Raw genomic sequence first — 15,977 nt, forward strand, 5'->3', positions numbered from 1 at the left:
TGCTAAACTTTTTTAAACCAGCAGCAGCAGTTCGTCCTGGGTGGCGCAGGGGTGGGTGTGCCCCCCATGAACAGATGTGCCTTGCCCTCTTCCTTTCCCCCCTCTCTCCTTTCTCTCTGTCCAATTTCCACCCGATCTCAAGACAAAAGCAGACAAGCCTATAGGAACATAAACTTCTGCAGCATGAATAAGGGGATCAGGTTGCTCTCTTTCTCTCCCCCCCCCACTCTTTCTTCCCCACGTGACTTTCTCAGGAATCTTTGCCAGCAATATCACCACCACAGCCCCTTCTCCCTGGGTCCATTTTCGCACTGCATGGGAGAGGGAGGTGGAGGAGAAGCTCTTTAAAAAAAGAAAGGAAGGAAGGAAGAAAGCCAGGAGAGAGGAAGAGAAGGACGGACCTTGCCCCTCTCCCTCCTATGGAGAGTGGATTTCGACTACAGGCGCCTTGGAGAGTCTTTGCGGCTGCCTGCCTGCATGTGTGCCTTGTGCTATCTCTTTTGCAAATCACCTGCAGACTGAAATTATCCTCTCTGCTCCCAGGACGTATTGCAGGGGGAGCGGTTTTAAAAATTCCCTATTTTTGCGCGGATCTGCTACGCTAGAGAGGGAGAAATTCTACCATCTCACACGCGCGGCGAAGCGGAGGGAGGGGAGGGAAAGCCCCGCTTAAAAAAAAAAAAAAGCGCCTGCTGTGTTTTCTTTCTGGAGAAACGCCCCTCTGTCTCTCCCCCTCTCCCCAACCAGCCAGGCAGCCTCCCCTTGCTGCCTTCGCAGGAGAAGCGGCGTGAGAGGAGATCTGCTGGAGGGGACCTGCAAAGTTTCCTCGAGGAGCCCCCCCCCCAAAAAAGAGGGCGAGGAGTGGATCCGGGCGGGGTGGGAAGGGGGCGCGCTTTGGCGCTGTGCCCGACCCAGGGCGCGTGGCGCGCCAGGCGGAGGATCCGCAAGATCCGAGGCGCCTTTGTGGGTGGCGTGGCGGCGGCGCCCCAAAGTGGACTTTGAAAAGGAGGGAGGGTCTCCGAGATAGAGAGAAAGCCGGAATTAAGAGGGCGAGGAGAGGGGCGAGAGGTCTCCTCGCCTCGGGTGTTTGTCGACCAATCGCTCCGCCGGGGGGAACTTTGCCGGACAGGGGGACAACTTGGAGAGGTCGGCAGCTCTCTGAAGAGACGTGCGGCGGCGGTGGCGATCCTGCTCCTTCCCCCGGATCCGTCCCTGGGCGCAAAGGTGACCCAGCGCCGGGTGATTTACGGCTGCTCTCTGCCCTACGGCTCGCCCGCACTGTAAATACGCGCTGGGGTCGCCAGAGCGCGGAGAGAGCCTCTTCCTCTCCACCAAGACTGGAGCGCAAAGTTGGGGCGCCACCTGACATCTCCACGAACCCCAAAAAACCAGGGGCTCTTCCCCACCCCCCGGAACCAAAAGCGTGTGTACCTGCTGTTAGTTTTGTTCCTGGGATAGAAAAAGGCTTTGATTCGCCCCCTTAAAATCTGCCTTCGGATGCTGCACGAAGCTCCTGCCGAGAGAAGGTCCTTTGGGGCTTAAGAAAAAAGAAACAACTTCCCCCCTTTTAAAATATAACCTCTGCTTAACTATGGATTTCCTGGCGGCGTGGATGCGTCTCCTGCTCGTCTTGGCTGCCTTTGCAGTTTTGCCCCATCAGGCTGAAGGTGAGTAAAAGCTTCAGCTCTGGACTTCATTGATTTCGCTTTACAGAGAGAAGTTGGGCCGCTTAATGAGATTCTGCGGCGAGGTTTCCCTGCTGAAGTTGGGCTGGGGATGATCTGTGGGGCTGGCACCGTCTTGCTTTTTCATTTTTAGTTTTTTTAAGCAGCAAGCCCGACCACCACCTGAGAATCTCTGTGATCCTCTTGAGGAAGAATGCTTAGGGGACTCTCCCAAGAGCAAAAAATGCTGCTAAGTCTCTGTGTTAAGTTGCCCAGAGCCTGCAACTCTTCTTGGCTTAAGAGCACAAGAAGTGCCTTGTAGGACCAGACGAAAGCGCTTAGGAAGCTGCCTTATCACCAGTTCATCTAGCCTGGTATTGTCTACACTGACTTGCAGGCAGGAATTCTTATTCCAGCCCTATCTGGGAATGGCGGGAATTGAACCCGGTACCTTCTGTGTGCAGAGCAGGTCTTCTGCCACAGATCGGTGGCTCCGTCATACAAATGGAGCTGGTTTATCCTGAGCCAGACCCCTGTTCTGTCTACTTCAGGATTGTTTTATGACAGGCTCCCTAGAGATGAGAGCCGTTCGACTCTCATGAGAAGTGCTGGAGGTTTAAAAGCAGAGGTTGGATGGCGTCTGTTATGCATGATCTAGTTGAGATTTCTGCATTGCCGGGGGTTGGTCTAGATGACCCTCAGGGGTCCCTTCCAGCTTTACAGTTCTATGATTCTATCTGTAGTCACTAGGGACAGTGAACCGGAGACCTTTTTGCATGCAGCGCAGGTGCTGTACCACTGAGCCACACCCCTTCGAGGTCTGCTTAGCCTGGCAGCCACCAGAAATTGCACCCCAGTCTCCCTTATGGAACTATCTATTGCAGGCACCCCCAAACTTGGCCCTCCAGCTGTTTTGGGACTACAGTTCCCATCATCAATTCCAAGTGGGACTACAATTCCCACTGGTCCTGTTAGCTAGGGATGTTGGGAGTTGTAGTCCCAAAAACATCTGGAGGGCCAAGTTTGGGGATGCCTGATCTAGTGTCTGCAAAGAGCATTTAATCAATTGGATCAAGCCTAGGCACCCTCCCTTAACATTGCCAAATGCGTGGTTGTTGGGTTTTTTTTACAACAGCATGCCCTGAACATCTTTGAACTACTTACCGTATTTTTTGCTCTATAAGACACACTTTTTCCCTCCTAAAAAGTAAGGGGAAATGTCTGTGCATCTTATGGAGCGAATGCAGTCTGCGCAGCTATCCCAGAAGCCAGAACAGCAAGAGGGATTGCTGCTTTCGCTGCGCAGCAATCCCTCTTGCTGTTCTGGCTTCTGGGATTCAAAATATTTTTTTTCTTGTTTTCCTCCTCCAAAAACTAGGTGCGTCTGGGGCATCTTATAGAGCGAAAAATACGGTATTTCAACACTCAGTACCCCCTTCCAAAGTTCTGCCTTTAGGTGGCACACCTTGAAAAGCAGAATGCTTTCCATGCCCTCTGATTTCCAAATTGCTCTTCAGTCTTGCCAAAATATGTCCTGCCCCAGCATTGTGAACCTAGGAAGCTCCTTTACCCTGAGTCAGACCATCAAGCTTAGTGTTGTCTGCACTGGCTGGCAGCAGCTCACCAGGGTTTCAGGTAGGAGTCTCTCCCAGCCTTACCTCGAGATGCCAGGGGGTTGAACCTGAGACATCTTGCATGCACTGGGATGCTGCTCCACTGAGATGCAGTCCTTCCCCAGGGATAGAATCATGGAATTGTAGAATCGAGTTGGAAGGGATCCAAGGGTCATCTAGTCCAACCCCCTGCAATGCAGGAATATGCAGCTGTCCCAAACGGGGATCGAACCTGAAGCCTTGGCCATATCTGCATCACGCTCTAGCCAACTGAGCATATCCAGGCTGTGTTTGTACATACAGCTATGGACAGTCCCTAGCTTCTGGTGCACCTTTAATGGATGTGTGACCCACAATAGGGACACGGGTGGCACTGTGGGTTAAACCACAGAGCCTAGGACTTGCCGATCAGAAGGTTGGCGGTTCGAATCCCCGCAACGGGCAGAGCTCCCATTGCTCGTTCCCTGCTCCTGCCAACCTAGCAGGACAAAAGCATGTCAAAGTGCAAGTAGATAAATAGGTACTGCTCCAGCGGGAAGGTAAACGGCGTTTCCGTGTGCTGCTCTGGTTCGCCAGAAGTGGCTTAGTCATGCTGGCCACCTGTACGCCGGCTCCCTCAGCCAGTAAAGCGAGATGAGCGCCGCAACCCCAGAGTTGGCTACGACTGGACCTAATGGTCAGGGGCCCCTTTACCTTTAACCCACAATTGGCTGTTTAAAACCAGCTGCTTTATGCTTTCTGCCTGGCAGTAACGACATTCCCACATGCAGAAGCAAGAGAAGCTCAAAGATGTTTGTTTGAAAGCTTCCAGAGCTGAGACATCTTCGCCCCTGGCAGTTGCTGTTACGCTGAAGAGTTCTTTTGCTACATGTTCATTAGAAACCAGAAATGTGAAGTGAAAACATGACTCCCTATTTACTAGTCCTTCTACTATTTTAACACCAGTTCTGCACTCGACAGTGTGCAAAATATGCCCGTGTGTCTTGCCGCCTGCATTAGGCATGCCAATATCAATTTTTAGACGCCTTGTTTGTTTGGAAAACAATCCATCAAGGCAGTGCGCGGTGAACATTACGGCTGACATTACTTCGGCATGGACTACCCACCGATCCCGCCTGTTCCTACAGCGCATGCAGGGAACAGTAAGATTTATTGCCTACTCGGAGCAGCCTGGAGTGGAAAAAGTGGCTGGATGACATAAGGCCTGGAGAGTTTAATTGTGCATAAAAACTCTCTTACCTGCTCTCAGGCTCAAGTCCCCCCCTTCTTACTCCAAGAGTCGTTTCACCCACAAAAGCCACATTTCTGATCCCAGCTTCGTGCTTTGCTGCCATTTGACCTGGGTGCGTGCTTGATTTCTCTTTACTTCACCCAACAATCTCTAGTTCTTTGATTTCTCTGAACTCTGCGATTCTCTGCTGAACGCATGAGCTGCCCCCGCTGCTTCTTGGAATTGACTTTAGGGGATATGGGCCCTGTGGCGATTACTCCTGGGGTGGCTCACAAAGACCTTGCTTGATGCCACAGTCAGTGATGATGCAAGCGTGGACTGGCCATCAAAGTACCAGGGAGAGGGTTGTAGCTCAGAGGCATAGCATCTGCCTTGCAAGCAGAAGGTCCCAAGTTCAGTCACCAGGTAGGGGGAAAAATGCTTGAAATCCTGGAGAGCTGCTGTCAGTCAGTGTGGACAGTACAGTACAGTACCTTGGTTCTCAAACACCTTGGTACGCAAACAACTTGGAACCCGAACACTGCAAACCCGGAAGTAAGTGTTCTGAGTTGCAGACTTTTTTTGGAACTCGGACGTACTCTGCTTTGTGTGTTAGACTTCCGATTTGAGTGCCACACTTCCATTTTGAGTGTTAACGCTGAAGTCTGTCTCTTTTTGCTATTTATTTTGCGTTTTTGTTTTTGTAACTGTGTGGAACCCAGTTCAGCTACTGACTGGTTGATTGTGTGACTGCAGTACATTGTTTATTGCTTTCGTTTTAGGGAACAATGTCTTGTTAAATAGTAAAATTCATGTTAAATTGCTGTGTAGGGTTTTTTTTGAAAGTCTGGGACGGATTAATCCATTTTGCATTCCTTTCTATGGAAAAGCACGCCTTGGTTTTGGAACGATTTGATTTTGGAATATACTTCCCGAACAGATTACGTTTGAGAACTGAGGTACCACTCAGGTTAAGAACTTAATTCATTCTGGAGGTCCGTTCTTAACCTGAAACTGTTCTTAACCCGAGGTACCACTTTAGCTAATGGTGCCTCCTGCTGCCACCACGCTGCCGCTGCACAATTTCTGTTCTCATCCTGAAGCAAAATTCTCAACACGAGGTACTATTTCTGGGTTAGTGGAGTCTGTAACCTGAAGCATCTGTAACCTGAAGTGTCTGTAACCCGAGGTGCCACTGTACTAAGCTTGGTACATGGCAGCTTCCTATGATTTTTGCTGAGTCTGCAAAATGTCCGGGAAAACCTAGATGTATGGCAAGTAGGGCGATTAAAATAATACTACTAATAAAAATGCCATAAAATGTTTTTAAAAGCCCAAAAACTTACTTTGGGCAGAGGTGGTATACATTTGAGAGAGTCTTAAAAAAAGCTCAACAATTTGGGGGTCTTATGCCTGCTTAGTTTTCATCCAAGTGAGAGCCCCCGGTAGAACTTTGTAAATCGAAGCTCCCTTCTTTCGCTTGCTCACTTTAACCAGAATTCAGGCTCTTCAAACAAAGCGATTGGCTGGAGGTTAGAGATGAAGGGAGCCACTGTGCAAATTATAATTAACTTGTTGAACACGTTTCCACAGAATCTGATGATTCTGACTAACTTGCAGGGTTTTTAGTTCACAGAGGATAGATCTATTTAAAAAAGGTTCATGGAGAACCACTCTTTTAGCTATTAATGCTGAAAACTAAAAACTTTAAAACATCTGAACCTCTCTCTACAGTGGCAGTCTATATGAGGATCAACGAAAGGGCAAGGCTGCCACTTTCACACTCTGTTGTGAGCTCCTAGAAGCTGTTTTGGGGAAAATGCAGTTTGGGTTCACATTAGGGTTTACTCTGGCCCCAGTGAGCTCGCACAACCTTATCCACATTGAAGAGCTAGTTTCTTGAGGAATGCTGCTGTTTGATGCATTTCCCGCCAAACCAGCTTTAACCAAAGCCACGTCCACTTTGCGGTTAAGCAGAGGTGCGTACATTTGAGAGAGCTGCTGCACATCATGCTCAGATTAAACCTTCACAAACAGTGTGTGAATGTAGGGGAAGCTAAACAGGTAATGTGCAACAGGTGAAGGCATTCCCTCCCCCTCTCTGGGATGTGCAATCGCAACTTGAAATGCAGTGGGAAGGAAACAACCTCACTGGGTTTTAAACCACTGGTGTTCACATAACCACAGAGTTCAGGTGTCCTGATGGGATACGTTGCTTTAGCTCAATGTCCACCAAAAGCTCTGCACATCCCTATTCTTTTGCTAACCTTCACTAAGAAAACGTTGTTCAGCTGACCGGTCCATGGACTAGGGAGCAGAGTTCTTGCCTGCTATTTCCACCTCCCGGACCTTCCTCTGTTTAGCTAAACCTGTGAACCCAGCAGACAAAATACCGTATTTTTTGCTCTATAAGACTCACTTTTTCCCTCCCCAAAAGTAAGGAGAAATGTGTGTGCGTCTTATGGATTGAATGCAGGCTGCGCAGCTATCCCAGAAGCCAGAACAGCAAGAGGGATCGCTGCTTTCGCTGTGCAGTGATCCCTCTTGCTGCTCTAGCTTCTGAGATTCAGAATATTTTTTTTTCTTGTTTTCCTCCTCCAAAAACTAGGTGCGTCTTATAGAGTGAAAAATACGGTATGTGGATGGTTTTTTTGGTTTTTTTTGCAGGCTTTCCTCCCGATTGTGTGTTCAGACATTGTGCATGCAGACAAGCTGTATGTACCAGTGGCACATAGGCTCTTTCCATGGGTTTGTCTGAACAGATGGAGAGCCGAACCGGTAGGCATGATTCCTCCTTCTGCGTGTGCAATATATAAGGAGCAGTCATCTGAAGAGAGCTCATGAATGTGAAGCTTAAAGGGAAGGGCTGTTTCTCAGCGGCAGAGAACATCTGCTCTGCATGCCGAAAAATAAAAATAAAAATTTATTACTTATACCCCGCCCATCTGGTTGGGTTTCCCCAGCCACTCTGGGCGGCTCCCAACAGAATATTAAAAACACAATAAAACATCAAACACTAAAAACTTCCCTAAACAGGGCTGGCTTCAGATGTCTTCTAAAAGTCAAATAGTGGTTTATTTCCTTGACATCTGGTGGGAGGGCGTTCCACAGGAAGGGTGCCACTACCGAGAAGGTCCTCTGCCTGGTTCCCAGGTTCAGTCCCTGGCATCTGGGAGAGTCCCAGAATACTTGAAATGTTACGCCATAAATATCTCTTGGCGGTGAAAATAGGCAACGTGGCAGAGGTGGTTTGGACATACATCATAGAATCATAGAACTGTAGAGTTGGATCGGATGCCCTGAAAACAAATGTTTGTGCAGACAAACAACTTCCACCCCACTTAAGTTCAATTGCAATCTGAGTTGACTGTTTTTGCTTTCCTACTTAAGAGGGGTCCTTTTTAACTCTCTACATGCTGCCCTTCAATTTAACAAAATCTCAGGCCGGTCTCAGGTTACGTTCTGAAGGCAAGGGGCATATGCGACTACGCTTTTTGCTGAAGCTAAGCAGGTCTGGGTCTGGATGGGAGGCAGCCTACATGTTGGAAGAAAAGTGGGATATAAATGTAAAGGGGCAGGAATCAAATCAAGATAAAACAAGTGGGAGGGGAGGGGGAAGCAAGGACTAGTAATAAAAGTTGATGCAGCAGGATCTGACACAAGGGAACCTTCATCCACCAGTGGCCCTGATCCTGGCTGGGCCACACTTGCTGCCAATTAGTTTCTGGGACCAATTCAAAGTGCTGGTTTTGACCTAAAGGTAAAGGTAAAGGGACCTGGGGTTACGGTGCTCATCTCGCTTTATTGGCCGAGGGAGCCGTTGTGCAGCTTCCGGGTCATGTGGCCAACATGACTAAACCGCTTCTGGCGAACCAGAGCAGCGCACGGAAACTCCGTTTACCTTCCCGCCGGAGTGGTACCTATTTATCTACTTTCACTTTGACATGCTTTCAAACTGCTAGGTTGGCAGGAGCAGGGACCGAGCAACGGGAGCTCACCCCGTCGCTGGGATTCGAACCGCTGACCTTCTGATCGGCAAGCCCTAGGCTCTGTGGTTTAACCCACAGTTGACCTATACGACCTTAAATGGCTCAGGACTGCAATGCAAGGATCTCCTCTCCCTGCTTGAGCTGACCTAGACCCCGCTATCATCCTCTGATGTCCTTCTTTGTGTGCCTCCTCCACGTGAGGTCTGGAAGGTGGCAACATGAGAATTGGCCTTCTTTGTGGTGGCTACTCGTTTGTGGAACGCTCTCCCCAGGGAGGCTTGCCTGGCTCCTTCATTACATATCTTTAGGTGCCAGGTGAAAATGTTCCTCTTCAACTAGGCCTTTGATTGGTTAATATCTGATGTGTTTGGGGGAGGGTTTGTTCGTTCTTTATTTCTGTTCTCTGCTTTGTGTTTCTATGCTGCGAACTGCCCAGAGGTCTTTGGATGCAGATTTAACAAATAAAATAAAATAATACCTGGAGCTGGCCCTGGAGGCAGGGTGCATGCAGGATGAGGGATACCTCAGTCTATTGAACATGAGACTCTCAATCCCAGGGTTGTGGGTTCCAGCCCCAAATTGGGCAAATGATTCCTGCATTGCAGGGGGTTGGACTTGCAGCTCTAGGATTCTGTGACATATCTCAGGGATTGAGCACATGCTTTGCACACAGAAAGTCCCAGGCTCAATCCTTGGCACTTGAAGGAGAGTCTCCACCCCCATCGTTCTGCCCAGACACTGAGGTCCAGCGCCGAGGGCCTTCTGGCGGTAACCTCACTGCAAGAAGCAAGATTACAGGGAACCCGGCAGAAGGCCTTCTCGGTAGTGGCACCCGCCCTGTGGAATGCCCTCCCACCAGATGTCAAGGTTGTAAACAACTACCTGACTTTTAGAAGTCAGCTGAAGGCAGCCCTGTGTAGGGAAGCTTTTAATGTTTGATTTTTAAATTATTATTATTATTATTATTATTATTAACAACAACAACAACAACAACAACATTTTGTTGGAAGCTGCCCAGAGTTGCTGGAGAAACCCACCCAGATGGGTGGGATGGTATGATGATGATGATGATGATGCTGGGAATGTCTCCTGTCTAAAGCCGTAGAGTGCTGCTGCCAGCCAGTGTGGACAGAACGGAGCTTGGTGGACCAGTGACCTGACTTTGTGTGAGCAGACTTCTTTAGGGAGGTTCTGTATTCCAGGGGCAGAGTGTGTGTTTATGTTTCGTATGCAGAAGATCCAAGGGGCAGAGAAGGCTGGGAAGAGCCTCCGGACTGAAACCTTGCAGACTGAGGCCCTGCCCACCAGTGTAGACAACACTGAACTCAATTGGAGCCACGATCCGACTCAGGAGAAGGCAGTTTCCTGTGTTCCTATTAGTTACCCTTCAACAAACGGCAACTATTTCGTCCTGCAATAAAAGGGTGATTAAAGATTGTCCACAGGGCAGGTTTCCTCGGTCCTTCCGCTATCCGAAGTGGGCATTTGCTGTGATGGATTAGTTTGGAATAATGAACTCCTGGCTCTCTGCTCACAATCCCCGGCAAAAGAGTAGGCAGCTTTCCAAATTAAATTTTCTCTTCCCCTCTTCCCCACATGAGCTTTGTGCCTGGCTGGCTGCACTACTTTTTGGGGGTGGGTGGGTGGGGGCTGCCAACAGTTGAAGTTCCACAGCATGAATTTGAAGTGTTGTGATGCTGCTTTAAGCAGCCCTTGTTGTTGTTGTTGTTTAGTCGTTTAGTCGTGTCCGCCTCTTTGTGACCCCATGGACCAGAGCACGCCAGGCACTCCTGTCTTCCACTGCCTCCCGCAGTTTGGTCAAACTCATGCTGGTAGCTTTGAGAACACTGTCCAACCATCTCGTCCTCTGTCGTCCCCTTCTCCTTGTGCCCTCCATCTTCCCCAACATCAGGGTCTTTTCCAGGGAGTCTTCTCTTCCCATGAGGTGGCCAAAGTATTGGAGCCTCAGTTTCACAATCTGTCCTTCCAGTGAGCACTCAGGGCTGATTTCCTTCAGAATGGAGAGGTTTGATCTTCTTGCAGTCTGTGGGACTCTCAAGAGTCTCCTCCAGCACCATAATTCAAAAGCATCCATTCTTCGGCAATCAGCCTTCTTGATGGTCCAGCTCTCACTTCCGTACATCACTACTGGGAAAACCATGGCTTTAACTATACGGACCTTTGTTGGCAAGGTGATGTCTCTGCTTTAAGCAGCCCTGGCTTTCCCCAGATATTTCTGGGAGAGCGTGTTCTCCTTCATGGTGCGCACGTGTTGCGGTGGGGTCTAACAGGACACCCCCTCTTGGTTACTGGGCGGGACCGTTTGGATGGCCATGACTGTGATTGGGCCAGTTTGGGTTGTTGGGGAGATTTTGATGTTACCATTTAGAGGGTTGGCCTGAAGGTTATATATTCTTGGCACACAGCTTTTTTCAGTCTCTTGTGAGGCATGCATCAGATCGCCTGCCCACCCTCCCTAATTTCGGGCTGTTGCGCTTGACCTTGCTATGCCTGTCATGGGATCGTCTGCTTTTGGGGCAGGGGCCTGGTAGGAATTCTGTCCATTTGGCAGATTGGCTGGTGCCATTTGGTTTTTGCCTACTGCATAGCAAATCGTCACAACTTGTAAGGTTGCTGTTAGGCACTGGTTAATTTTGGTTGGTGGAGGAGTAAGGGTTGGCGGTGCCCCTCCAGTGCTGCTGCTGCAAGGGAATTCCATTAAAGGCATCCAGGGGTTTGCCATGCTTTTGTCCGTATCCCCGGCAAGGAGCTAGGGCTGTGCAAGCCCCTGGGAGCATGCAGGGAGGGGTGAGAGTCTGGTGCCCAGCCCCATTCTCTCCCCAAGATTGTTTTCCCTTACTGGTTTTCGCTGGAATCCAGAAGTCCCTGGGTGGGGACAGATAGTTGTAACCAATGCCTAAGCAACCACTCACATTATGTATTTTAATAAAGTTGTGGCCAAAATTATGCCAAAAGCCTTAAACAAAAATTCTGTGTGAATTGTGATTTATTTAGGGGGTGGCTTGGGGACCTCGACACGCAACTGTAGTTTGTTAAGATCGCTAAGAGTTGCTAGCAGGCCCCAGATTCTCCACCAAGAGCTGTACAGTTCTCCAGGTGTTCCCGCGAAGAGGAGTTGATTCTTCCAGGTTAAACCACTGTGGGACTTTCTTGTTCCAGCCTACCTTGTCAGATGGTTGTGAAGATAAAACGGGAGAGCAGCTATGTGTCTTGAACTCCATGGAGGAAGGATGAGTTACGGCTGCTGTTGAGAACAGCAACGACTTATTTTGCAATTAGGGCAGCAGAGTTAACATAACGTGGGTGGCCTTTTGGCAGAAAATAAAACACGAACCTGCCCAGGATTGTATGGCCATCTGTCATGGATACTTTAGTTTAGATTCCTGCATTGCAGTGGGTTGGACTAGATGACCGTTGGGGGTCCCTGTCCAAGTCTGTGATTCTATGGATTGGGCCATTTTGGCAGGGATAAACTGTGGGAAACTGGACTTCGTTGTGATAATCAGAGGCCCCTGGTGATCTTCGGTTCTGTGGGCATTGAATGCCTTGTTCCCTGCTGCATTCTGAACTTTGCTTTCTTACGGCATGTACTCAAAGGGCTGTCTCCTGCTTTTCAAAACTGCCCTCTTACTTTGGATTTCGTAGCGTTGGAATCAGGCAATCAGCTTCCTGCGAAGGCCCTGGCCTTGACACTTTTATTAACGGTCTGGCAGGTGCGGTGGAGAAGTGGCTGTTGCTGCCTCCTTGGGGAGACCTACTGCAGCGCTGGCCATAAACCCTTCCTTTGTCTCCGCGTCCCCAGGCGGCATTGAACCAAATCCTCGTGTCCTTCAGAACCCCCAGCGATTGCATCCTGCAGCAGAGCCACTTGCGCCTCGAAGACGAGAGAGGCGTCACTTTTCACCAAACAAACGGCCAGTGTCTGGCTTGACGTTTTTTGCAATTCCCTTTAGGCGCTTTCGAAGGCACTTCTCTTTTTAGAAAGAAAGAAAGAAAGAAAGAAAGAAAGAAAGAAAGAAAGAAAGAAAGCTTCGAGAATAAAGGCGTGTGTGGTGCATCGTGATTTCCATGAAAGCATTGCTTTACTCTCTTAGAAATCCAAGAGGCTTTATTTCCTACCCAGGCCTTCTCAGTCTGGTGCACTGGACTACAACTCCCATCAGTCCCAACTAGCAGCTGGGGCTCATGGAAGTTGTAGTCCAAAACATCTGGAAGGTGGCAGGTTGGCAAAGGATGTCCTCCCTCTAAGTCTCTCTCTCTCCTTTAAAAATATTTTTTATTGGTTTTTGCACATGTTTTCCAAACATAACATCCCATCTTATATAATATAACAAACCTTTGGCAATCACAGCCTAGGACTTCCGTCAACCTCGACTAATGGTTTTCTAACCTTCTTTCTGATTTTGCATTTTATTTTAATAGTTATTGCTAAAAGACCCAAATCCTAAATAAACTCCTTCTTAGTTCTTTTTCGCAATAATTCACAGTCCTCCTTATAAGTCTCATTTGTAGAAGGTGTATTAAATTTTTTTTTTTTTTGTAGCAGATGAAAAAGCAACAGCAGCAACCCCTGTGATTTTTGCATGAGTGTCAGCTGTGACTTATTCTAAGCAAGAGCTTGCCAGCTCAGGAGTGTGTGATTTAATCCTTGCTACATTTTACTTTAAGATACAGTGAAATGCTTGCCCGCAGTTTCAAGCGGGGAAATGTTTTTCAGGTTGCAACACTTCCATGCTGCGCTGGGCTCTCTTTGTCAGAGGAGTTTAAGCAGGGACTCAGCTGCCATCTGTCAAGGATGCTGTAGTCACAACCTGGGTTGCAGATCCTATGTTGAGCAGGAGGTTAGACCAGAGGGGCTCCAGTGCCCCTTTTAGCCCTCTATGGATAGTGTGCCAGGGCTGTGCACTGGCTTATGGGGATGTGGGTGGAGCTGTGGTCTAAACCACTGTGCCTCTTGGGCTTGCCAATCAGAAGGTTGGCTGTTCGAATCCTCGCAACAGGGTGAGCTCATGTTGCTCTGTCCCAGCTCCTGCCAACCTCATAATAATAATAATAATAATAATAATAATAATAACAATAATAATAATAATATATCTTTATTTATACTCCGCTCTCCCCAGCCAGAGCCATACTCAGGGCGGCTAACACCAGTGAAATTACAATAAAAACATAGTAGGGAAGGGAAAAAACCCACAATTTAAAATACAGGTTAAAATACAATTTAAAATGTAGCCTCAGTTTAATAATAGCCCATAGATCAATACCATAAGGGGAGGGAAACGTAAGGGTCAGACTGAGTCCAAACCAAAGGCCAGGCGGAACAGCTCTGTCTTGCAGGCCCTGCGGAAAGATGTCAAGTCGCGCAGGGCCCTAGTCTCTTGTGACAGAGCGTTCCACCAAGTCGGGGCCAGTACTGAAAAGGCCCTGGCCCTAGTTGAGACCAATCTAACCACCTTGCGACTTGGGACCTCCAAAATGTTGTCATTTGTGGACCTTAAGGTCTTCCGCGGGGCATACCAGGAGAGGTGGTCCCATAGGTACATGGGTCATAGCAGTTTGAAAGCATGCCAGTGCAAGTAGATAAATAGGTACTGCTGCGGCGGGAAGGTAAACGGTGTTTCCATGTGCTCTGGTTTCTGTCACGGTGTTGTGTTGTGCCAGAAGCGGTTTAGTCCTGCTGGCCACATGATCCGGAAAGCTATCTGTGGACAAATGCTGGCTCCTTGGCCTGAAAGCGAGATGAGTGCCACAACCTCATAGTCACCTTTGACTGGACTTAACCGTCCAGGTGTCCTTTACCTTTACCTTTTACCTTACTGGTTTGACCCAGTTTGACCCAGAATTTGACCAGAACAGGTTGAGACAGTCCTGGATTGGGTCCACCCAGAGCAATATGGGGCTGTCAAATGGAGTCACGTGGCTTCACCTGAAGCGTCATTGTTCCCATTGACAGAACTCGGCTCATGCTTTGGCATGGCCAATTATAGCCCCACCTCCTTCTCTGGCTCCATCCCACTCCCTCCCTTCAGAATTTCAGTGGATGATGGGAAGTGTAGTCTTTTGCACATGAAACCATACCTGTCTCCCAGGAGACCTCTGCCAAAACAAAAGATCCCCTTTGCATAAAAATGGGGACGAGTCATCTAGTTTGCTCTCGTGGGCCAAGGCGGAATTCCAATACTTGTGCAACCTCTGTGATTAGTTAGGGGTTCAACCCTAATCAAAGACTGCTAGGACTCTCCATCGATCAGGAGCAATTGGTCCCTATTTGTCCCAGCTTGGATGGGGCAGTCCAGAGCACTGGATTGTGCCCTGAATCGGATTGAGAGGGACGTGCCGAGACCTCGTATTGCATATGCTCCAACTGTCCTATTTACCAAGTCAGCGTCTATTTTCTGGTCCCTCCTAAATCAGGGTCAAACTAGATGTGATGTTAATAGCACAAATACTGTACTTATTTTAATCCTCTGCCTCTATTTTGGCCGGCACAATCTGTCACTGGCTCTGCTGTGCCCCTATGATACCCTGTTAACTTTTTTCTGCGTGAATTTCTAAAATTCTTGTGATGTGTTCCCTTGGATCTGAGTTCAGGTCCTGCCCCAAACCGCTAATATCTGCAGAAGCTAAAATTCTAGCGTTTGGGTCAAAGGCATCCTTTCTAGCATGTTCTGTGTATTCATACCAATGTGCTGCGCATAGTTCGTTGCAGTGTTCCATTTCATGCCCTGCAGCTGCTGAGATACATTTTAGAATGGATGATAACTTATTTTAGGAACATCTGTGGTTTCATAGGCTCCTTTCAACACAAACAAGCACTCTTCCAGGCTTGAAGTTGGTGGAAGACAAGCTGTTAAAGGGTAAACTCATTTCTGCTGTGCTTCTTTCCCACTTACAAAGCACCCAACTTTTTCAAAGGGCTAGGAAGCTATTAAAAGTTCAGACTTTGCAGGGACAGGTATAATGAAATCTGGAGCTCATTTATACAAAATACAGTAGGTTGAAACAATTTTAATGGTAACTGTTAACAACTGTTATAGTGATATACTTTATATATTTGTGTATTTTCTTTTCCTCACTTTTATCTTCCTCATTTAAAAATAGCACCTTATATGTAAAGGAAAAAATAATAATACTGTATAAAACTGTCCCTGCTTGCAAGCTCAGAACCCAATTGAAACTGCACAAAAGGAAAAAGGAATAGGGAGGGCAGAGGAAACAATAACATTATAGCATATGTATCCATGTTTGTTAACTGATGTGGTTAAACAATTTTTTAAAAGAAACCTTAGACTGAGTTTTAGCACACATGAAAAACTTAAACCCTTATTTCCTGATGAATAGCCTTTGGACTATAATGTAACTTAAATAGAAAACTATCTTTAGAAAGGTTTTTCCTCTAAAAGCATTTTATTTTAAAAATCCAATTTAAATTTAAAATATCTGATTTTTTTTATTTTTTAAATTTAAAAAACCATTGATT

The 15,977-nt window shown here is 47.8% G+C and overlaps 1 protein-coding gene across 1 annotated transcript in view; it reads left to right on the forward strand.

Annotated features, from left to right (window-relative positions):
- The first annotated feature begins 296 nt into the window (after window positions 1-296).
- FRAS1 (Fraser extracellular matrix complex subunit 1) overlaps window positions 297-15,977 on the forward strand; it is a 380,286-nt gene continuing 364,605 nt past the window's right edge. The window contains exon 1 of the mRNA XM_083398098.1: window positions 297-1,667. Coding sequence (XP_083254224.1) covers window positions 1,592-1,667 — 76 coding nt within the window. The 5' untranslated portion in view covers window positions 297-1,591. The remainder of the gene's footprint in view (window positions 1,668-15,977) is intronic.

The sequence above is a fragment of the Podarcis tiliguerta genome, assembly GCF_965153285.1.
Source record: "Podarcis tiliguerta genome assembly, chromosome: 9".
NCBI lineage: Eukaryota > Metazoa > Chordata > Lepidosauria > Squamata > Lacertidae > Podarcis > Podarcis tiliguerta.